At 43.4% G+C, this 24137-nt stretch overlaps 2 protein-coding genes across 6 annotated transcripts; one reads left to right on the top strand and one right to left on the bottom strand.

Annotated features, from left to right (window-relative positions):
* The first annotated feature begins 310 nt into the window (after positions 1–310).
* On the top strand, positions 311–12676 carry rgs11 (regulator of G protein signaling 11). 3 transcript variants are annotated; one of them, XM_061694547.1, is made up of 17 exons: positions 311–412; positions 1682–1778; positions 1914–1964; positions 2972–3078; positions 3191–3242; positions 3585–3643; positions 3736–3812; positions 3906–3987; positions 6616–6684; positions 7801–7824; positions 7905–7966; positions 8263–8376; positions 9251–9366; positions 9462–9549; positions 9635–9773; positions 10696–10778; positions 10860–12676. In XM_061694547.1, the coding sequence occupies exons 1-17, from the start codon at positions 350–352 to the stop codon at positions 10978–10980; spliced, it is 1404 nt and encodes a 467-aa protein (XP_061550531.1). In that variant the 5' UTR covers positions 311–349; the 3' UTR covers positions 10981–12676. The 3 variants fall into 3 exon arrangements, with proteins under 3 accessions (XP_061550531.1, XP_061550530.1, XP_061550532.1); XM_061694546.1 differs by having other exon boundaries at positions 9248–9366; XM_061694548.1 differs by lacking the exon at positions 1682–1778 and having other exon boundaries at positions 9248–9366.
* pgap6 (post-glycosylphosphatidylinositol attachment to proteins 6) lies at positions 12612–23998 on the bottom strand. 3 transcript variants are annotated; one of them, XR_009769699.1, is made up of 15 exons: positions 23951–23998; positions 23154–23348; positions 22128–22311; positions 21839–22040; positions 21473–21600; positions 21126–21391; positions 19970–20298; positions 19344–19440; positions 18427–18541; positions 17663–17802; positions 15691–15869; positions 15458–15604; positions 15260–15376; positions 14146–14742; positions 12612–13991 (listed from the first exon to the last, which is right to left on the bottom strand). XR_009769699.1 is itself a non-coding variant. In XM_061694544.1 (14 exons), exons 2-14 carry the CDS (start codon positions 23209–23211, stop codon positions 14407–14409), a joined length of 2298 nt encoding a protein of 765 aa, XP_061550528.1. In that variant the 5' UTR covers positions 23212–23348; positions 23951–23998; the 3' UTR covers positions 12612–14406. The 3 variants fall into 3 exon arrangements, 2 of the variants coding, with proteins under 2 accessions (XP_061550528.1, XP_061550529.1); XM_061694544.1 differs by having other exon boundaries at positions 12612–14742; XM_061694545.1 differs by having other exon boundaries at positions 12612–14742; positions 15260–15331.
* Between the last annotated feature and the right edge of the window lie 139 nt (positions 23999–24137).

The raw sequence follows: 24137 nt of genomic DNA, 5'->3' as shown, positions 1-24137 counted from the left end.
AGACCGTTGTGTACAGAGTAATCTAGTAACGCATTAACAACATGAAGTCTAATCATCCATTTGTCTAAAAGTCGTAATGGTAAGATAATTCGAATAACAATAATAATAACAAACACAATATTTTCGAATAATGGGAGATATTCAAGTGTTTTGCTTACTTTTTACCCCCCGCCCCCCAACCAAAAATGTTATCCCCAGTACACAAATCCGTTTGCCCCCCCCCCCCCCCCCATCCTCTAATCCACTCTTCTCGCCACCGGGGCGCGCGTGATGTCAAAGAGGAACCCGTGCGCGTCCCCGCCACCACTTCACATCCACTGAGCGCAGCTGTTGCCAAGCAGCCCGCAAGATGACCATCAACACCCTGGCTCGAGGGGGCTGGCACCGGGAACAAATGGCATGCTTTCGAAAGGTACAGATGATTGATTTGTTTTACAACTTCGAGTCCTCTGACCTGCATCGGGGCTTAACACATTTGTCGCCTGCAAAATCAGTGCACGAGATCCAGACGCAAGCGAACTCGGTCTCATGGAGACACGACATAAGCACACAAAGTATGAGGTTTGAGTTAGGAGTGTGAACTTGTTAAGTGCAATTTGCGATCTTAAATAATAATTGAAGCGACAGTCGGCCTACCTATAGATCAGTTTTGGGTGAAAGTGTTGTTTATCATTTGACAGAGACCGTACGTTCATTCAAATCTTTCGATGATATATTTGATCAAAGAAGTTGAAAAATATAACGCAATGTGTTATTTGAAACCAAATGTAATGGGGAAAAGAAGAAAACAAAAAGGTTGCCATGTCAGAAACTAGAAAGGACGTTTCATGCAAAACACCCAAAATGACATTGGTTTGACAGTCATTTGTTTTTGCAGCAAGAGGAAAACAGTCAATTTTACTTGTATAAGCTACGTTATGTTTATACTTTAAGACTACAAAACTATACAGTGAAATTATTCATTCAAATGTGCATCGTGTGAGTATAAGTGAGGCTTTCGCTCGGAGGGAGTGTTGATGAATTTGATGATTTAAGCTCAGTGAGGTCTGAGGAGGTCACCAGATGGCATACAGTAAACTAACGCTTAATGGATGGCCGTCGTTCGGCAGACAGGATGAATCCGCCTGTTATGAACGGAACCGACAGTCGTAAAAGATTCAGCCGTCATCTCTGATGTGCGCTGCCAGTAATTCCGCTGCAGAAATGAAGCCTGATTGATAGCGGTAGCTCGAAAGGAGTACATCTCTACTGTACACGTTACAATATCGTCATCGGGACCTCGTCAAGCTGGATCGTGGGGACACGCAACCATGTCCCTGCGCTTCTCAAAAGTCATCTTAGGGATATTTTCCTTCTTCTGCACTTCATGTCAAGATGTGACGGTTGCAGCACAGGACACGACATGACCCCGGCGATGATAGTGTACTCGACTGAAGTCTGGCTGACTCCAAAGCGATCAAACACACATGGTGTGTTTGACTTCCACTTCTTTGGAACGTGTACATTGGTCCCCCGTAATTAAAATGCTTCAGACTAAAATATTGTTTGATTAGTTTCTTGGGAAAACAATGGAAAATGACACCAGTTTACCACATTTGAATCATGTGCAACTGACAATGAAGTACTTGTTTTCAGTGTACAGTATGTATATAGTAGAATATGTGTGCGCCTCAACTTCCAGATGGAGAAAGTGATTGTGGCCATGCAGGACCCGGACATGGGCGTGAAGATGAGAAACCAGAGGCTCCTTATAACGGTCATCCCACACGCCATGACAGGTGTGAGCGTGCTAGCAAATGCGCGCTGCGGCGACTTTGTTCCAGTGCTCGTGCAGAACGCAGCGGGGAATTTCGGAGAATATATTGTGCGCGTGCTTTCCAAAGAGCTTTTCTCTCTGTCTTGTGACTCCGCAGGCCGCGACATCATCGAGTGGCTCGTTCACAAATACAACATATGCGAAGAGGGTGAGGACTCCGAGGAGCTCGTTAGATAAGCAGTACAGTCGACCTCTGCATTTTCACAGTTCAGCATTTGCCAATTTTTTGGGGGGGTGACCTAGACTCTGTTTTTTTTGCTATTAAAAACAGACAAAAAGCTCACCTATTTGCTGTTTTTGAACGAATACAAAATATTGCTTCGGTGCCATCTTGGTGTCAAACAACTACTGCATATTGAACTGAGGTTAGGAGCTTCGTTCAGTCAGGAATTCCAGTAGTCTTGTCTCATAGGCAGTCGTCTTTATAGACATATTCCAACATTTGTGGGTGGGTGTCAATGACTTTTCCCAACCTCCCAAAAAATAGCAAGGATTGACTGAATTGTATTGTCTGTGTGTCGTGCGTGTTGTCTGGGGATGGTGCTCACGGTCTCCAGCTGAGTGGGAGCGCTCACATGTGTGTGTAGTGGGCTTGCCGTTTCCACTAAACGGGAATGCCAACCCCAGACGACACGAGATCCATTAGCTCACCCGGCGACACCACTTGATCAAGATTCCCTGTGGAGATTTGCATTCCCCGGAGACTTCATGGTTCCTGAACTCGATTAGAGGCCGGAGGGGACTTATTACATTATTGTTATTTTTAGTAGTACCAGTAGTCGTAAAAATAGAACAGGAGTCAGCAAACGCTTCACTTGGTCCAACTCTGCCGGGAGGGATCCCGAGGCGTTTCCTGGCCAACCGGGAGACAAAGTCCCTCCGGTCGTCCCCGGGGCCTCACCCCGGTGGGACGTGCCCCGGAACACTTCACCATCCTAACCAGATGCCCGAGTCGCCTCATCTAGCGCCTCTCAATGTTCTCGGGACATGTGACATTACCAGTTTGTACAGCCTGCCTCTATAAATAGTGCTCAGTTTTTTGTTGAAAATGTCACAGAGGTATTCTTTCAGATGTTGTTGCGCGTGTACGATGCAGATAGTCCCAAGTTGAGCCAATGGATTTGCGACAAGTGACGCTGTCTGTGACTCCTCCAGAGGCTCTGCACCTTGGAGTCATGCTGGTGGGCTTCAGCTATATTTACCCTCTCAAGGAGCCCCGGTTGCTTGTGCTGCGTCCCGATGACTCGCCCTACCGCTTCCAGGTATTTTTTCATCGAACTCTCCACACTTTGCTCATCCAAAACCAGGATTCCATCGGATGAATCTCAAATCCAGACGCACTTAATCAGCACTTGAAAAACGTGTCTTCTTCAGACCCCTTACTTCTGGACCGGTACTCGGTGGCCTGCCTCTGAGCTGGACTATGGTAAGTGAACACTGAAATCAGAATGAAGCGGGTGAAGGCACGCCCGGAGCTACGTGATGGCCAGGGCCGATAGCCCCAATTTGATATTCAATGAATTCAACAACAGGTTTTGCTTTGACAGTGGCCTATTTTCCACATTTTTCTTCGATGAACTCCAAATTTGACATTTTTCAGAGCATTCAACTGAGGAGGTTTCCCTTTATTGAACTAGCAGGTTAACAATATTTGATCACGCGGTATTAAGCTGCGATGATGTAACGAACAACTTTTATCAGGTGCCTTTTGCACAATTTGAATCATCTAATATAGCTTTATTTGTTTTTTTCTCATTTCTGCCATCAGCAATACACTTGGCTAAAAGGAACATCAGAAAACAAGGACAGTTGATGGAATATGAAAAGGTAAAACGTAAACAGTGTGTGGGATTATATATTTAAAAGAATAGTGTGAATTATGAACTTCAGAGATTTAGCATTTCCTTCGGCCTTTTAAGGAGCGCTACAGTCTGTTGCACAAGAGGATCAACCACACCTGGGACTTTGTGGTGATGCAAGCCAGAGAGCAACTCAGGTACGCGCACAATATGCTAATACAGTGACACGCACGCACGCACGCACACAGACACACACACACACACAACCTCATAGTGTATTTGTTGTTTAGAGCATCCAAACAGAGGCGGAAGGCTGACCGGATTGTTCTGGAGTGTCAGGAGCAGGCTTACTGGCTCGTCAACAGACCCCCGGTATGTTGTCTCTCGTTAAGTGGACAGTGGGCCGCCGCTATTCGCGGGGGCATGGGGACCGGGCCGGACCCCGGATAATTGATGCCCATTGTAATTGCATTGGGGGGGGGAACACTTTTCTTTTTAACCCCCAAAAAAATCAGAAACGGGGATAATCTGCCAATAAGTGTTTAGTAAAAAAAAATTGAAACAAAAATAAGAAAAAAAATGGGCGTATGCACCCATCACCAGAAGCATCCCTACTATTAGGAAGAAAACTGAAGTATAGTACAGTACAGTATTTAAATCATTTCTTTCTGTTAATATCAACACCATTTATAAAGCAACTCTTAACCAAGGAGGTGAAGGGAAGCTATAGTGGATAGAAAAAATCTACACACCCCAGTTCAAATGGCAGGTTTTTCTTGTGTATACCAAATGAGACCAAAATAAATCATGAAAATTTTTTTCCCCTCTATACACCAACCTCTACACCTCAATTGGGGGAAAAAATGCAAGAGGAAGTTAAAATAAAAAACTGGGATAGTATGGTTGCACAAGTGCACACACCCTAAATGGGGCTGTGGCTGTGTTCAAAATCATGTTCAATTGGAGTCAGCACGCTCCCAACACCATTTGAAGGGCCTCTGATTAAACTCACATAAATTAAGGTGATGTACAAATTCTCCCAAGGACTCAAATAAATGCCCCTCAAATATCGAAAAACTTTGGATGGAAAAGATGACACAGAGGGTCATTTTTATTTTTTAAACATGTGAATTAAGGAGAACAAAATGAGCTGCAACAAAAGGGGCACTTTTTACATCCAGGGCAAAAGGGCAGTTGCTTGGGCACCACTTTGGCGTCTATGTGTGCATGTGCCTGATGTTATAACTATGTGGTTATGGTATTGAATCCTATTCTATGATTTACCATCATATATATATATATATATATATATATATATATATATATATATATATATATAATTACTATTTAAAAGAGTGCAAGATTTTTTTTTTTTAATTTGACATTTTGAAAAATAGCTTTTGATATTGAATTCACTGCTAAGATACCAGACTATGCATTGTCATACTAAGATACTCTTTGCTGACGTACGTTTTTTGTATGAAATTTAAGAGAATAGCAGTATGTCCGGTTCGTTCGGATGTTTCTGAGAATCCCAAGCCCCCGCCAACTGAAACTGAAATATCAGCACAGTCTTGCTTACAGTATGTGAGCCACGTGCCAGTTCGCTTACATATTAATGTAAGCCACACAATATACAGGAACTATTGCTATTTTGTCGTCACACAAGTGCAATATTACCATGACCGTGCAGCACTGCCATTGTTGGTCCCGGAATAATCCAGCATTTTAATGAGCGCCACTCTCCAGACGCATCACTCCGTACGCCTACACAGTCAAGTGTAAAATCCTGCCTTTGCAATGATTATAAGATAAATAATGAAACTATTGATCATAGTTACTCAACTATTATCATTACAATACCTTTATTAACTGTACAGGCAATATTTAAAGTAATATTTTAACATTCCTAACTGCCTTACAAGTCTAAAACAAAGTTAACCACTGTACAGTTGATTCAAACCAAAATAATAAATTGTGTAATCAGGCCCCAGTTTGATCAAAGAGGGCGATAACTGCTTGCGACGTGAGTCACTTCACAAACAGGCTAAACCCAACTTTGTTCGATTTCTGTTCTTCTTCTAATACAATTGTTGACTTCTTGCTGCTTAAGCCATTTTGTACAAAGCAGCCAGGACAGAGACGTACAGTATGAGGTCCATGATTCCGGCGCACACTTTGTACAGTACGTCTGCCATCGCAAATAGCAATGCGGAAAAAGCGAAAGAAAAAGCCATATATACTGGAGTCACGTTTTTTTTTCCTTCTGAGATTTGCTGAAGTTTTGCACAACTTGTTAGAACACTGAAGTTTGGTGCGATTTTTCACACATTTCTCCAGATATTTTGGATGAATTGACTTTTATAAAACTTCAGTGGCATTGATACAGGTCTTACGTTGAAACGAAATAGACGTGCCTGGGTACCACTGAACATTTTACCTTGTTTTTGCAATTCTCTTAACGCTACATTGTAACCTGCTGCCTACCTTATATAAAAGGTCGGTGGACGCTGTAATGTTCAGCTTCAATGCCTTCTGCCTCATGCATGAAATATTCAACCCATCTGGTAAAAGCTTGAGCTGAGAGCTGTGTAGGAACACAGTAAAATCAGAGAGCGGTGGGGGGGGGGGGGGGAATAATGCATTATGACCTTATCCAATATATCAGATGTCATATTCTGCTCTATCATCTTATTTAGAGGAATTAAAAGGGGGAAACGCAGCGTGAGGTGGCATTAGGAGGGCTTGCGAAGGGAAGGGGTGATGGCGACTTCCTGTAATCTAGAAAAGAGAGAGAAGCTGAGGACAAGTGTTTGGAGGAGGCACTCCATCTTGTCTTGCCTTTATGAATTAAACACGAGGACACGGGCAAAATGAAAGGGAAACTTGGGAATAAGAATTCTGAGCCGGTGGCGTGGAAAAAGCTCAGAGCGGCCTAAGTGCTCCCTCGCACGCGGCTTCTCGTGACACACGCACGCTATTAAATGTGCTTTCTTTCAGCCGGGGGTGCTTAATGTGCTCGACGTGGGTCTGGAAAGGCTGAGTAGCTGCAATTTACGAGTCACACCGGTCAGTGAAGGCATCACAGAATATTTCCCTGCATATTGTTTTATATTTGTCAAATGTAACTATCAATGCTGTTTTGCTTTGCCTCTTTTTTGCTCCGGGCATTGTTTCAAAGTAAGTTCCCAAATGAACTGCACTCAAACTAATGACAGTTACGTACGCTTTCGACTCTAAATCTTAAATACATTTGTGAATTTAAGGTTTTGAACTGCATTTAAATTGAAGTATCTACTTAAAATTGCTATTTTTGGAAACGAGGATATAAACTACGATATATGTGTTGGGGAGTAAGTAATTACGTAATTTAACGAGTTTCCAGGATTACAATTGTTTTTCGATACATTTGAAAAATAGTCACATAAACTCACTTTCTCCTTCTAAAGCAGACAGACACTTGTGGTTGGCTTTCGATGGTCATGTGCCATTCTGCTGTAGTCTCAAACATGGCATATTTTTCCAAATACAACCTTTAAGGGCCAGATGAAGATTTTGAAAACGTTGACTCATAGTTACACTTTTGATCCCAAAAGAACAATGACTTGAACAATTTGATCTTCATAATTTGGTACATTTTATGGAACATTCACTTATCTTGGTTGTCATGAAGCGATATTGTCTAAACTGTGCACATTTGTCATTCGGTCAACATTGTATGCTAAGATGGTTTTCCACATGCTGCACACATAATGCGACAATCACATTTGATTGTATTTACATTTTATTGTGTGTTTTTTTTTTTAAATTAGATTATTATTTGTATAAGGAGCATTTGGTTAATTCCCAAATTATGATCCACTTTTTTCAGGAAACATCAAAGGGTCCTGTTGATGCATTCATTCAAAATGAAGTCAGCAAAGTGTAATCAAATGTAATTAGTTACATTACTTTGAGAAAATAATCGAAAGTTACACTACTATCACATTTTCATAAGGGTAACGTAATTGTAACCAACTACATTTCTAAAGTCATCTTCCCAACATTATATATCTTTACAAAGTAATAAACATAAATAATTTCAATGAAATACAATAAAATGCCTGACACAATACGTACATTTTTTTGCCTTAATTGATGTTTTTTTTCGCACTGTGCCTTCTATTTTGTCTCAAACAGATCTAGAATAGTGACTACTACAAAAGAGAGGTAAAGAGCATTTCCACAGTCTCGGAGTGTGTCAAGTAAGCGTTATTCTTGTTGATGCGCTTCATGTGTGTGTTTGACAGATTGAAACTTGGAGAAGGGCTCTGGGAAGAAACCGTGTCAAGTCATCCATCTGCCTGGAAGGGTGCGTATTGATCCAACACACATCATAGTATGGGTAATAATTGACAGTAGTGACACGCGGAGCGAGCCACGTCCGAACTCAAACCTACTCGAATGGACGTCAGGCCTCCCGAACAGAACTTTGCTCCTTCAGCACGCATACACAAATACACACGAGGCTTAATGCTCTCACAAGAAGAGCCATTAACGGATGCTTCCTGGGGCGAGTTGGAATTAGTGGCCATTAACTCCTGTGATCTGACGCACTAATACAGTAATACTGTGTGTGTGTGTGTGTGTGTGTTTGTGCCTGAGCAGTTTTTTGAAATTCAGTGAGCAGTACCAGAACCACGATCCCATTATGCAGGGTTGTCTTCCCAGTAATCCCTGGATCTCTGACGACACTGCGCTTTGGACCATGAATGCAGATATGTGAGAGAATACACACATTCGAAGCACGATCTGAACAGTCGACACATTATGTTGCTTGGTATAAGATACTGTTGAAGTGTAGGTCACTTATTAAAATGTCAGTACCGCAAAAATGATCGAAATTTGAGGCTCCAATTACCCAGCAGACTTTGGCCGGTGGGGTACACCCTGGACTGGCCAACAGTCAATTACAGGGCACATATAGACAAACAACAATTCACGCCTACGGATGAGTTACAGCAGGGGTGTCAAATATACGGCCCGTGGACCAAAACCCGCTCACTAGAGTGAACAATCCGGCCCGCAGGATGAATTTGGCACTCTGCTTTATCTCAAGATGCTGTTTTACACTCGATGTTCGGCATGCAACATTCTCTCAATGTAAAGTGCACGCAGAACGGTCTTTCAAAAATATTCAAACGCAAGCTCTGGGGTCCATGAAGACCGGAATGGCCTAGTTTTGACCTTTTTTCGCAGCCGGCGCTGCCATTGTTGACATCGGTCGTGCGTAGGTCTTTGGGAATGTAGGCGGGAGCGCCACAACCGAGCTGTGGGGACTGTGGGCGGGAGCTCAAGCCCATTCAATCAGGCCACACATAAAGCCAAGATCGTCAGAACACCCAGCGTGCCAGTGTTTATGCCACCTCGTGCCATCCGTGCCAAAGGTTGCCTCCCCGAAATACATTATCCATCCATTTTCTGAATCGCTTATCACTTGGATCACGGGCGTCTCAGCTAACGTCCCGCGAGAGGGGAAGTACATTAATAAGCAAAGATTGTAGTATATATTATTCATCTTTACCATTTTTCGTATGCATGCTAAATAAAAGCTTACCTTGAGAATGAATAATGGATGTTTTGTTTCTGCGAGGAGTGCGCCCACCCCGACGCGCCTCCGAGTGGAACGTTGGGGCTTCAGCTTCATGGCACTTCTCCTTGACACCATGGGGAGGCGGGAATTCATGACTTACCTGGAAAAAGAATTTAGTGGTATGAGAATATACTTCTGGTGTAGTTTATTGAGGAACCTTCGCTCCATCCAGGTGGCAAATCGTACTTTGTTGCCTCTCTCTCTCTCTCTCCAGCGGAGAATTTGTGTTTCTGGCAGGCATGTGAAGACATCAGACATGGAGAAAGTTCCAAGATCGTAGAGAAGGTGGATGAAATATACAAGTAAGAACAGACACACTGACAGCCACACAAAACACACTGTGATGCTCACCTTTTTGTACCAATTGCTTTCCTAAATGTGCAACAGAAACTTCTTGGCGCCCGCAGCTGCACGCTGGGTGAATATTGACAGTAAGACCATGACCAAGACCTTAGAGGGCATCCAACGTCCACATCGCTTTGTCATGGATGACGCGCAAATGCACATCTACTTCCTCATGAAGAAGGTCTTTATGGCCTGTCTGATTTCGTCTTATATTATCAGACATTTGTTCAGTATTTTTCAGTGGCGAAATTGATAGGGAAGAAAAAAGTAACTCAAAACTATTACAAAAATAATCCTTTATAAATATATATATATATATATTTTTTTTAAATCATTCCTGTCCTGTAAATATACATGTATAAGCTCAAAATGATCCAGACTTTGAATGACTTTTCTTATTCATTCAATAGGCATCTTCCGAGCTAGAAATGATACAACAAAGTGTTTTATTACTTTGGAAGTAGTGTTACAGAAATGAATGAAACATTTGCTATTTTAATTGCTTTTTACTTTGGAAAAGTATTCAGATCCCAGATCTTATCTGAGATTGTTTTGAGGAAACAAACAATCTTTTGACCCCGTTAACGTCTGGCAAATTCAAGAGCGTTCAAATAAACTGCAGTATAAAGTTAGAACACTGGACAGAGAGCGAAAGGGTCAGAATAATTTTTAGTCAACATGTAAATAAATAATGAAATCAGTTGTTTTTGTTGTTTTAATATATATCTCTAAACACCAGCGTGTGTCACAACAGTAGCCCAACAGTCTTTTTGGACTTACTTGTGTCACTTCCAGCTAGAACAAGTCCAGTCATTTAACTCAGAAATTGGAAGGGGTATGAATATTTTGGGATTAACAGTAGCCTTTTTGTGTTATGACACAAATGACCCTTGTCTTGATTATGTGCTATAAATTCAGCATAACTAAATAGCAGTGGACCGAGAATTGAACCCTGAGGGACACCAGTCTGAATCTAAATAATATGTATAGTCAGAAATCTTTACACTTCAAAACTGTGATTTAAAAAACAAATTTGTGCTGCTATTGCCTAACTGTATCTCATTGTTGTGTGTGTCTGTGTGTGTGTGTGTGTCTGTGTATAGGACTCTTATCCCAGATATCTTAAATCTGACCTTTACAAGAACATGCTGGCCAGGGCTATTATTCCACAGGAAACAAAGAAAAGGTGAAAACTCACATGCATCTCAACATTTTTGCACATCGATTCATACTCTAGTGTCTTAAGTCTGACACTTCACTTCTTCAGCGTGTTTCCCTTTATGAGGAGACAACGGCACTCGAGCCCTTCGCCCGCCAAGGCCGCCACTCAGGAAGACGGGCTCGTTAAAGGGTCTGAGCTGGCAGGAACCAGTTCTGCCGCTGTCTGATGCCAGGCTAAAACAATGAAAACATAACAGGTCCACCTCGGTCTCATTCTTGTCATTGTGGTCACACCACATTAAACTTTCTCGTTTCTGACTGCAACTTTGATTTATCCTGCACGCCTCTGTCGGGGGGGGGGGGGGGGGGGGGGGGGGAGAACGACAAGAACCGGCACCTCACTTTCCATCCTGATCTGTGGTAACTTTTCGTCTGGGTGTCCTCATTTGTAACACAATATAGGTGCAAATGTTAAATCAAAAAAGTAACGTGTGCAGAGCTGTTATAAAATGTAGCGTAGTCCTTCGCCCCGAGGGAAAAAGTTGACGCCCTCCTTAAAAAGGTTTATGATTGCCTACTGCTGCCACAAGATGGCAGCAAAGCACTACTTTTCTATTAGACAGGGCGATGGCCCATCTAAATGAAGCTCATCCCCTTACTTCAATAAGTTCCTTGACACCAATATGCCACAAGATGCCACCAAACAATACCTTTACATTTAACAAGGCTTTGGCCCGAGCACAAACAGAGCAGCGAATTGCAGGTTCTTCTGTCAGCCTTGAAAAATGTCCCAACGTCCTCCAAAACTTCCTAGTTCCGAGGTATAAATATCCTGCGGTGAAAAGGGCCTACACTTACAATCCCAAGTTTTTCGCCCTATATGAAAACACAATACAACACGCACAGTATAACGGCGACATACAGCCGGTTTCTGGAGCACATTGCCGTTTATGCACACACCAGAGTAGCATCAAATAGAATACCAGCAAGTTAACAAAAAGCTTCCAGCGCTATTGCAACGTCCTGCAGAGTATTTGTTGTCTATATTCTTTCTCAGCCTTAAAATGTTTATTTTGTTCTTGATATCCAACTCTGGATTCACTGGCAGTGTTCCCCTTAAAAAATAAAAATCAATTGTTACTTGAGCAATAGAGATGTACATTTTGTAATTAGTTTGTCTCGTGTGCATTTTTTTGGTAAATGATCAAGATTGACGCGTTTGTTCATTCCACAAGGAAACTGGTGAGTGCATTCACTGCTACCTTTGCTTGAGCACGTTCGAGTCCCAATAAAACAAATTCAACATTTATTGTGTTGTGCACTGCATTCCTCAATTATGTGATTTGAATCTGTAACAATTTTCTAATATTTCCATGTTTTTCTTCTTTTTTGTATGTCTCTCTCCATGCCTCCGGCCCAAATGTTAAGTTTACAGCACAGTGGTGGGTTACTGACAAAGTCCTCTGGTCTCTTTTTACATTCCCAAAACATGCATGTTGGACAATTTGAAGACACTAAATTGCCCGTGGGTGTGACTGCGAGCGTGAATGGTGGTTTGTCTGTGTGCCAAGCGATTTGCCGGGGACCAACCCAGGGCGTTGCCACGCCTCTCGTCCAAATTTTGCTGGGACGAGCTGCAGCTCGCACAAACACAGCAAGCGGGAGGCCTACAGAAAATGGGCGGATGTGGTTAGCTGCAGTTTCTTCAGCAGGACGACGCCTGCCTCCTTCTACTGGCTGTCATCGGTCAAGATAAAACGTATACGGAAAATTGCTACAGCCTTAAATATAGACGTGACCTCTACTTTAATACACTTTACCATCAGGACGAAGAGTTTGATAACAGATTGATCAACTGCACGCCCTGTTCATGATGTGTTCAAGAGCAGCTCGAAAAAAACCATGAAAAGGATTGAACTGTTTTAAGGGCTGTGTGTATTTGGGGGGGGGGGGGTCGGAAAGTGGGCGCTCTCCTGTTCGACGCCATTTGTGCACCATTTAAACCTAATAGTCTTGTGGAACCTACACCATAAGAATAAACTGCTGCATCAGTGATATTTCGTACTCAGCCAGCTTTGCAGACCTGATGAGGGGATCAATTTTACTAATGGACTCAAGCAACTGCACGCCCGGACCGAGTCGATACACTTCTGAGGATTATGATAATCTTCTTCTCTCCATTTCCCATTTTGGACAGTCACATATGAATGTGCGTGTTCAACAATAAAAGAGCAACAACCACATGAAATAGCCTCCCCTGGGCACAAAGTCCTTTAGAAATGTTACATGAATGAACAGAACAATAGAAAAAAAGCACAATGCTGTTAACAGATTGGTTTTTGGTCTGTCAAACATTCATTGAGTAACTGTGCAGGGAGGTCGAGGTTCGCTGGTCTCTTCATGCGATTCGCTCTTAAACGGGCACCATGAAAGACAGTCGAAGGCAGGTGTGTCAAACTCAAAGCCCGGGGGCCACATCGGGCCCGCCCCATTTGATGTGGGCCGCAAAAGCAAATCAGGTGTGTCAATGTCCATGATTCTTGCTAAAATCTCATTTGAAATTGTCAAATGTAATCAATACTAACGTTGAGATACTGTGAGCTTTTTGTTGTTGTTGCCAAACCCCATTTTACAGTCACCTGAACAATAGTTAAACCGACTCGTTGACTTCTGATTTCAAAACTAGTTATCTACTTGTGTGTGTGTATATACATGAAAAGTAAACATTTCCATGGGTTCAGTTATAACAGACCTCTGCGGGAAACTACAATGTGGCCCACGACAAACATTTGACACGTCTGCTCTAAGACGACTGTAAGGAAGCTAAGATTGGTTTTCAAGATTGGAGGAGCAAAACATGAGTGTGTTGAAATTGACAAAATCAAGAGAACATATAAATCGTTTGCATAGAACAAAATCCGGAATAACTGAGGCGAGACGAAAACACACGAGACACTCGAGAAAAAAGGGAGGCACATACATACATACATTCAAGTTCCCATTTGAGCAGAAGAGCTGCCCCAACTCACATAAATCATAAAAGTGCTTCAGAATGAGTACGACATGAACACACCTGGCAGGAATCATTCAGCTGACGTGTGAACCTGCCTCCCGCCATCGTGAAAATCAAAAGTCATAAAGCGGATGGTCGACTTCATCTGTTTTCCATAGCGCTTGTCCTGTTCAGGGTTGCGGGGAGCCGGCCCCAGCTGACTTCAGGCAGAAGCAAGACTGCACCCTGAACCACGGGGCACATATCGACAAACAAGTACGAACACCATTACTTAGTAGGAATTGAACATTTTAAAGTGACAGCATTTATAAATATTTGGAGCATACCGTATATCGACGACCAAATATGCATAAGAGCGCCATAAACAATATGTACAAACCTCTTTTGTAGCTAAGCTGGTTCAATGGATCAGGAGGTAATGAAATGAATAAGTGGCATTTTCAAGAGCTTTGCAAAGTTGCACAAAGTTGTGAGGACAGTACTTAAAAGTTATTTACAAAAAAAAAAAAAAAAGACAGCAGGCATCGTTGAGGCTAAGGTGAGGACCGAGTGAGGAGGCCTACAAAATTTCAGAAGATTCTCCATTTTTAAAGCGTGTCGACTTCTGTGACAATTTGACAGAATCCGTGTGACAGTGTCATTATGTGACAGTGTAGAGTTCATCTTTGCTGCTCGGGCAAAGTGTGCTTCCACAAACGCGAGGAGTCCAGCGCCACGTCCAATTCCAATCCGGCCGCCATCCTTGGGTCCAACTGACGGCAGCCAGGCTCCTTCCACGGGGCGGCAGCAGGAACACCACGCAAGTGGCCACGAGGATGTGCCAAATTGAATGCGTGTAGTAGTAGTTGTCCTCCGTCTCCGCAAAGATGTAGAAACACACCCCGACGAGAGCACAGAGTGCTCCGGGGATAAGGTAGAAGACCCACCTCTGCCAGGACGGGAAGTAACAATGGCGACGCCTAATTCCTCGGTACACCTGGCGACACAAAACGAGGACCAGACTGACTCTGAGTGGTTCATTCAGTCCCATTGGCACTGGTGAACACGATCAAGGAGCCCCCCCAAAAAGTATTGTTTTGTTCAGACATTTCCGGAAAGAAAAATAGCGCTGTATTCTATTATTTTAAAAAAAAAAGCCATATTAAAAGAGAATGTGATGAAATAAGATGGTTTTATAAAGTATAATTATCGTACATTCTGTAGTATTTGTGCGCTGGATGTGTGCTTTTCAGGGACGTGGCCAAGTGAGTGCAATCGGGAGCCGGAGTGAGGTTATTAATGCTGTTTAGTTCAGTCTGAGCATCTGGGCGTCAGTTGTGGCCTACAGCAGCTCCTAGCGAGTGTCCTCATTTTGTATTAGTGTGCGTCACCGTCTCATTCAGTCTCGTAAGGTGAAGGCGTACAAATGTTACGAATTGGGAGCTCTGTAGAGAACTAATCTTTCCCTTTCTGCCCTACATGCTACCCGAGACTGAACGGCGCACATCCCTTACCCAAACAGCCACCATGAAGATTATGGCAGAGAGGATGGGGCCCAGCAGGTTCCACAGACCTTTGCGGTCCAGCTGCAGTGACATGGCGATCAGCAGAGTCCCGAGAACAAACAGAGTCTACGTGCACATAAGCAGAGAGTTGCGAACCGTGTGTAGATAGCAAAAAAAAGTCTAACAACAGACGCTCCGTCGTCTTACATATTTCACCGTGCTCCTGAGGCGAGCCATGCACAAAATGGTGACCCATACGGAACAAACAGACCCCAGGAAGTCACAGTACTGGAGGGTGTCATAGCTCATTATGCATAGCACGGCAATACCCGGCTGGTCACAGGCGTGGTAAAACTGCAGTACACACAAGTACACACACACACAACAAAATTAAATCCTAAAATTCTGCCCCAACTTGATGGTCAGTTACGGCGTGTTACCGTAGAGAAGAACATGGTGAAGAGGTAAACGAACGCCTCCGTGACGTAGCAGCGTTTGACGGCCACCGCAATTGCCGGCAGGAAGGCAACGTTGCTGAGCGTGAGCAGCAGCGTGGCCGCCAACTGCCGGGCGAACGACTGAGCTGCTGAACCGTCTGTGCAGCCCCAACCCCTCCAACCTACGGTGCGCGCGCGCACACACACGCACGCACACACACACACACACACACACACACACACACACACACACGCACACACACAAACATGCCGTGCTTTAAGTTTGCCAGCATTGTACCCGCTACACCTGAGCACACATCCTCAACACCTTTGCTCACACAGTGATGATGTGTTCAGGCTCACTGAGTGTACAGTGCGACCTCTGATTTGTTACATTGTATTTGCTGTAGAATGAAATGATTACCATCAGTACAGAGAGTCCTAGTTTTACCGACAACGCAGCGCAAGCTGAGGAGTGGAGGATTTTTTTCCTATTTTTCATTTGCTCCCTTTAAATTTATATTTACGGCCTATAAGTAGGGCCGGGGGATTAATCCAAATTTTATCGTGATTTCAATTTTGGCTGCTCACGATCATAAAAACGTTATCATCGAAGAAAAACAATTCACGTGCCACAGCGCAAGTTGTGCACGCAAGTACCTGCCTTGTAAACAGACCGTGAACGGAGCCTGTGTTGCTTGTAGCAAGTGTGTGACGCATGTTCTTCTGAGCGTGCTTTAAGCCGATTGTTGACACAACAAAAATAGTTGCACACGTATATTTAAGTGGAAGACACACATCGTTTTAGACATTAGCAGCTCATGCTAACAGTCAATGGAAAACCCCATTGACGGGCTAGCTAACATTAGCATTAAATCACTGGAGGTTTTACCTTCAAAAAACGAATATTCACACACAAATGCCGTCGTAACACATACAGACAGACAATGTAACAATACTCGAAGGCATATATTCTTCCTAATCTGTGAAAAGCGAGTTTAATATGGTTTTATTGCGACTTTCTTCTTGTACTCTATTTTAGCTTACTGTAAATATGCAGCTTCATGCATGCGTGGCACCACACTGCCCCTAAGAGGCCAAGGCGCACACAGCAGCAACAGCAGATCGTCATGGCTTTAGCCCTGATTCTCTGACATGAAATCAGAGTAGTTTTCTGTTTTAGGTCAATTAGTATGACAACATTATTTGGATTTGCTAAGTGGCAGAATATTGAGAGGATTATTATTTTATTTTTTTTACAAATATTTATAATAGACAATACAGTCACACCACCCCAATGTTTTTAGCCATTATTTTTATTTAGTGTTTATTGTTTCTGTTTTTTTTATATATATATTATTGTTGTTAAACTATTGTATTTTCTGGCTGTTCTTTTAAGTTATATTTCAAGTTACTGTTCTGAAATAAATGAATAATCGTGTTTATTAATCGTGATTTGAAGATCAATCAAAATAATCATGATTATTATTTTTTCCATAATCGCCCAGCCCTACCTATAAGTGTTTTTCCTACAAATATTCACTGTAATGACCGGTATGACTTTACTTCTGCGTTAGCGTTGATTAGTGGTAGAACAATGGTGTGTTCCGACTTACAAATCGGGCTACGCCGATGTTGTAAGAACAGAAGTGCATCGTAAACAGAGGCAACGTTTTAGGTAACATCTTCACATTTGAAAATGCGGTGACGATGAGTGATGGACACAGTTAATGATAGTAGGGCACAATATTGCTTGCACCTTGTCTCCATCAAGCAAGGCAACCATTTGAACGCTGGGGTTTTGGTGCATCTTTAGAGACCCATTTATCGCGAACATTTGCGTCAAACTCCAAATTGTTTAACTGTTCAACTTTAGAGGTGCCACTGTCTTGCAGTTTGGTGGGTTAAGGACAAAGTAAAAGGAAGGTCCTCGCAAATACAAGTACATCGCTGTGTATGTTAGCGTATGTCGTACCAGCCTTGCATACACAGGCACTGTATAGGTAGTTGTAGGACCTGAGCAGTCTGCATTCCCCAAACGCGCCACAGTCCTCGACACAGGCGCTGACAAAAACCTCCGGTTCCACGGACACCACAGACACACTGCCGCAGTCACTGTTGCAAACACACACAACAGATGTCAAATCAAAGGCATTGTTGGTAATCTGGAATTTGACTGATTGAATGTTTGTGTCAGTGGAGATGCTGAAGATGTTCTCAAGCTCCACGTTGGAGAACAAAGCAGTCAGTTTGTTGAACAAAACAGAACGACAGCAGGATCAGCAAACATGGAGGAAGTCGATGAGGACTGTGTGTGGAAATGTCTGGGATATTTCAACCTGGCGCACACAGTGGTGCAGTATTATTCATTTGTACATATGTTAATCATATATAAAAGTATATGATCAACGTTTTCTCCTCAACTTTGTTTGACAGTTGGCAACCAGTTGTTGATGTACATGACTGTCATTTAAAATGAAAGGATAATTAGAAATTAAACCATGTTGGGATCTCAAGGGGGATCATAAAGACAAAAAAAAAAAAACATATTTGAACATATTCCAAATATATTCTGTGTTAGATACAGAGGGATGACTGAATTCATACAAGGAAATATGTTTTGAATGCCCATCTTAAGTAAAAAGACGACACAAAAAAAGTTATCAAGATACTGAAGCTGTTGAGCACAAGGTGTAATTTTCCATCCATGCAAAAAGCGAGAGCTATTTATTTATTTACCTGCCGCACAGGAGTTGCAGAGTGAGGTACCACGCCGTTGACGCAGGAAAAGGCAGCCGAACCACAGATTTGGGAACGCTGGTGTTCACCTTAAGGCCATAGCCTCCAAACAAAGCTTCAGAAACAATACACGAGTCACAACGTAAACTCAAAATCAAAGGTAAGTCTGTATCCATTACGTGGGGGTCTTCCCCACAAGGCTGTTGAGAGGCGATTACTAAGCCTTGCGTTACACAGCAAGGTTCACGTGGCACAATTTGAATATGCATCATGGCTGCAAAAAAGAGAAAGCTCAAGTACAGATACCTGAAAAATCTACTTAAGTACTGCAACGAACTACTTCTACTTTCAACTTGGTGATAACAGGAAAATGCGGGTCCCTCGGTGACAACAGTTGAGAACCACTAGTATACACGACAGTGTCTGCTCAAACAACACGACAAAACAAACAGGCACACAAAAAAATCCAAACTACACGAAACCACAGACCTTTAAATATGCTATTATAGGTTTTTCTGTCATTAAATAAGGTAAATAATTGCCGGTCAGTGGTGTAATGTGGAGGTTACACTCATTTAAATCATACCAACTAAACAATATACCGCATTTAACACGCCTCTGATTTATTTGTTTATTTCCATTTTGTCACTGCCCAGGGTTGACGCTTGTCAAGTTATTTTAGTCCAACTGGTACATCTGCTCGTGAAGATGGTTTCATGTGTTCCGTGAATGTAAACACATTCATATTGACACTGTGTCACTTGAAACGTACATGTAAATAGACCACCCCCAAAAATCTGATAAGGCATTAACAGGTAATTGTGCACTATGGGCGTGAATCCAGCTTTACAGTGACTCGTAGTATGAGCAAAAGCTATTCCAGATGACGTTTAAACTGACTGGCGTGTGGGTGTCACCTGTGCGGCATGGGGAGTTGTTGCCGAGTTGGAGGACTGGCGCTCGGGGGGAGAGGCACGCCACCACAGTGCTGCTGTTCCCCAGTGTTACATTTGTCTGTACAAACAAAGTAAAACAAGACTTCACTCACACACTCTTCTACAGGTCTTCTTTATCTTTTAGTTAGTCCTGTGCGGGGTGGCCACAGCGCTTCTTCCTTTTCCATGTTAGCCTATCTTCTGCGTCCTCCTCTCTTCCACCAACTTCCCTCACGACATCAAGCAACCTCTTAGCTCTCTTGCCAATAGACTCACTATCCCTCCTGCGGACGTGTCCAAACCATCGGCACTCGGTCGTCTTGCTCCTTCCAGAATTTCGCTTTCACTTCTCGGTCATATCCCACCTGCGTGCACCTTATACATGACACCCTCAATGTCAAGTTTCAGCGTCGTCGCTCGATTTGATACTCTTTTCACCTCCAAGACGTTTTTTCTTCCCATCTGCACCATGGTAAAATCATTTGAACCCCGCCCCTGAACTTCGAGCTTAACTGCCTTTCCACCTGCTCTCCTGGACACACAATATATCAAACTTTCTCCTAATCATCACGTCAACCAAATCCCGCGTGGAATACGTTCTCACTTACGGTGTTGAGTGTGAGCTGCAGGTTGAGTGTCCCGCCGGTGACTTGCGCAGGGAGTGGGTACGTGAGGAGTGTGGGCCGGGTTGCTCTGACGCTGACACTGGGTCCATTGACTGGAGTGAATTGGAGTGAGAGAACATCGTCCTCCTCGTAGTGAACCGGGACGCTCCATACGCACGCCGAAGGCGACAACAGCGGCGATCCCGGTTCAATCTCGATCGCAGCAGAGCTGTTGCTCGCTGCCGAGGACTCGGAGTTGGCGTTGCTGCTGTTGCCATGGAGGCCGCTGACATCATCAGCTGCAAGACCTACGCTTTTCGGCTTACACCCCTCTGAAAAACAGCAAGTATGACATTCTGTAACCATTAGAGTAGAAGGGTTGTGTTTGGTTCCATTTTTGTTTTGGTCAGTCAGTGCAGCAGACGTCTTTTTTTAATGTTCCTTTTGTGAGAAGGGCACCCAAAATAACGGATCCTACCACTGCTGGGGTACAAACAGCAGTTGAAGGGTACCTAAAGGATGGAGTTAGACACTAATGTGGTAACTGACTTGAAAGGCAAGGAAAGAAAAACCTTTTTATGAGACTGGTCTTTAGACTGGCTGATTCAGTTCCTGTTTTTGAATCCTCTCTTAAAACTTTTTTTTCCCCTCTGGCTTTCATCTTGCGCTGAGATGTTGATTTTAATCCTTATCTACTCTTATTTTGTTTTTGTTTACTACTTTATCTTTTAATTGGTGTTTTGATGTTGTTTTTACTTAGCTAAATCATGTATTTTGAAATCACTGCCATTGATGGCTTTTGAAGTCAAATATCCATGTTAACTGGGTGAACGTATTTTACCTAGCTACATCTATTGTTCTTTGTTTCATTTACACTGTGTAAATCACTTTGTCAACTGTGTTCTTTGTAAAGCGCTCTAAAATGGAGGTGTCTTCCATTTCTGTTCTTTGTTGAACTCATTGCTTGGTTACACCATGCTGTTTTGTTTTTTTTGTTTGTTTGTTTTAGTTTACACGACTATCACCATCCTGCTGACACACCCATAAGTAGAAACACAAGCCAAATCAGAGTTTAACATTTCCAATCACATTGCGGCGAGCTTAAGTGAACTTTACCACTTGGCTGACATGGCTTGAAGGTGAGTTTTGTGTACACTACCGGTGTACTTGGACACGATGCTGAACATCACTCTGCCGCTGTCTTCAATGCTCTCCACGACAACACGTAACCAAGTGTCCCAAGGCGGGTTGGTGAGAGACGCAGAGCAAAGAGTCCCTGAGCATTTCACTCTTACTGGACCATCCAGGAGAGAGTCTGAGCCCAGGCTGAGGACCAGAGAACACAACGCACTCCCTGCCACCTCTGCTGAGGAACAATCAGCCACAGACACGGAAAGAGACGAGGCAAACTGCGGAACGTACAACCTAAACACACAAACGCACGGCACATTTATTGTAGCAATTGCGAGTTCAACGGTGAGACACAATCGCACATTGACCTCATACTTAAGGCGTGCTGGCTTGTTAGCGGTAGCGGTCTGTCGGAGCAACATTCCCGTTTGCATAACGGGTGTGTCAACTGCCCTCCTGACCGACAGCTGAGGCTGGAAAAAGTAGGAACAGGATGGGAAACCCTGAAGAAGATGAAGATACAGTGAAAAAGTCAGAATATGTTGCGATATGTACCAGCTTACGTTTATCTCAGGACAGTCAAGACAAACAAGCGTGGTTAATTGTCATTCATGTCGACCGACCAGTCAACCAAGCCCTTGCTCCGGAGCAACAGGTTGGATTAAAAATGTCTGACGGTTGATTAAATTGCACCTACGTACGCATTGTTGTTGCAAGTGACAAAGTAGTAAGTGTGCAGACCTTCTGCTCAATGCGCCCATCATCTTCAGGCAGGTGGGCGGCGACAAACCAGTCCCCGGGTGCGGGGTTCGAGACGTTGAAGGTCGCTATGCTGAGTGAGGTGACCGCGAGGCTCAGAGAGAGAGAGGGCCTCCACAGCGTCATGTTTGGAAAAGCGGCGGCAGTCGGGTTTACGACCGGAGGGGCACTCTGCCGAACGTAGCTGTAAAAAAATAGGAGAGCGTGAAACAGAAATTGAGCAGCGGACGGTGCGAGAAGCAGAGCGAACATTTATTCTGAAGACTCTTACACGGTGACATTCCGCTCCGCGCAGTGAAAGCTGTGGCCCTTCTTGACAGTGAACATCCAGCGGGCGACGGCGGTCTCCTCCGGTATATGAAACCTTTGCAACCTTGCGTTTCCATACCAGCCATACTTGGACAACTTCTGAGCTGTCTTGGACGAGAGCTCCGATACAAACGTCACCTCCCCATCTGTGATATGCATTTTCATGCGCAAAACGGGACAGTCGAAAACGCTTTACATAAGCGTAAAAAAAAGCTTCACGACACTTAATGTCAGAAAATTGCCATCAACGGTCACCAAAATTTGCGCGGGCATCTCCAATTATGTCCCCTCGCACCTCTGAAAATATCCGCACAATTGCCCCAATATGATGGATTTTACGGTCGCTTAGCTCAGAGACACAGAGCAAACGCAAGGCAATCAAGAAACAATTGAAATAATTAGTCATGCAAAAACTAGGCAGGAATTTGCCCTCTGTAAAGTCTGTTGCCACATATATATAACTTATGAAATGAATGGACTCTTCGAGCATATTGTAATTGATTGAGATGTACCTCATGTGAGCATCTGTGGAGAGGGAAACACTTCAAGCACACAAAATCCAGAAAATTGGGACGATCGTGGGCACAAGTAGTTACAAACATCATACATTTGGGTGACCGTTAATTGCGCTTTTCTCACATCAAGCGACGTTATAGACTTTTTTTAAGGTTATATTGTACCTGCAAAGGCAACAATTGATGTACAAAGTATTCAGTCGAGTCAAAGTAATGCATTTACAAAATGATGGCATCTTCGTAACGATGTCGTTAAGTGAGCTGGGCAGGAAGGAAGTCAACGGAACATCGCTAACATAACATTACCGGCAGTCAACATGTGACAATGGAATTCAACTTTTTTTAAAGGCTGTAAAAATACACATATATGTATTTAATATCAGTCAAGGGTTTCGCGTGGAACTTAGCCAAGTGGCTACCGCGCGCCCCCCCCCCCCCAAAAAAAACCAAAACAATTCTTTTTGAGCATTTACCGTCTCCAAATGTCGCGTTTGCAAAGGCGAAGAGGAGGAGAAAATCCAAAAGTGGCATGTCTTCCTCCGCAGGGACCGTGTGAAGCACTACATGGTGCTTGGCAGCCTCGCCAGCCTGCGCCGAGCCGCCACTTCCTGGTTCCCGCTGTAAACACGTGACGTCACCACCGCCGCGCCATGACGTCAAAGCTTAACCTGGAGGCGAAGAACACATCGCTGAAAAGAAATGATGCGCAATGTCAATTAGTAGAAGCGTACATTCTGTAAAAATCCTTCTTTTTGAAAAAAAAAGTACACTCTTAAACTGACCACAAATAAAAAAAAATGTGAAGCTTTAAGCTTCATGCAGTTTGTCCCCTTTTTTTCTTTCTTTCTCTGCTTTGGATCTATATTGCCGTTAATACGATGCCGTTGTTATTTGTACTGTGCAAAAGTTCAGTTTCAAAAAATGACCTCAAAGGTCAAAGCTTCCACACTGAACTGAAGGAAATCCATGGCCAAAAACAATGTTCATTGACCATGGCTGAACGATTGAGAAAGGGAAAATGTCTCAGTCCGTTATTTTAGCCTTCTTCTCTACTCTAAAATTGGTATCGTGGAGTTAGAAATATGGAGACTCCTTTTCGAATGATGCACGACTCGGCGTTAACCCTTTATTTCATGTTATGTTTGACAGAGCAGAGAAAGCATTCCCATTAACCCCCAAAACCACAGTCCCGATATATGGTATATGGTATATAAACCACATTCAGACCATACTGTATGAAATGCATTTGAGTGAGAGTCCAAATACTCACGCGCCAATCAAACTCGAAAGACGGCATCGCTTCTTGGGTTTGTTCGACTATTACAGGACTCCGACTGCCATCGGCACAACTGAATGTCCAATACAGAGACGGGAGCAACACCACGCCGCTAAAAGAGAGGCGAGGCCATTTTTGAAATATGGATTGTCTTTAGCGTTAACGCCTCATAACGGTGTCG

The sequence above is a fragment of the Phycodurus eques genome, chromosome 13 (assembly GCF_024500275.1).
Source record: "Phycodurus eques isolate BA_2022a chromosome 13, UOR_Pequ_1.1, whole genome shotgun sequence".
NCBI classification, from domain to species: Eukaryota; Metazoa; Chordata; class Actinopteri; order Syngnathiformes; family Syngnathidae; genus Phycodurus; species Phycodurus eques.
The sequence above is the reverse complement of the archived record's forward strand: the minus strand, read 5'-3'. Positions and strand labels throughout refer to the sequence as shown.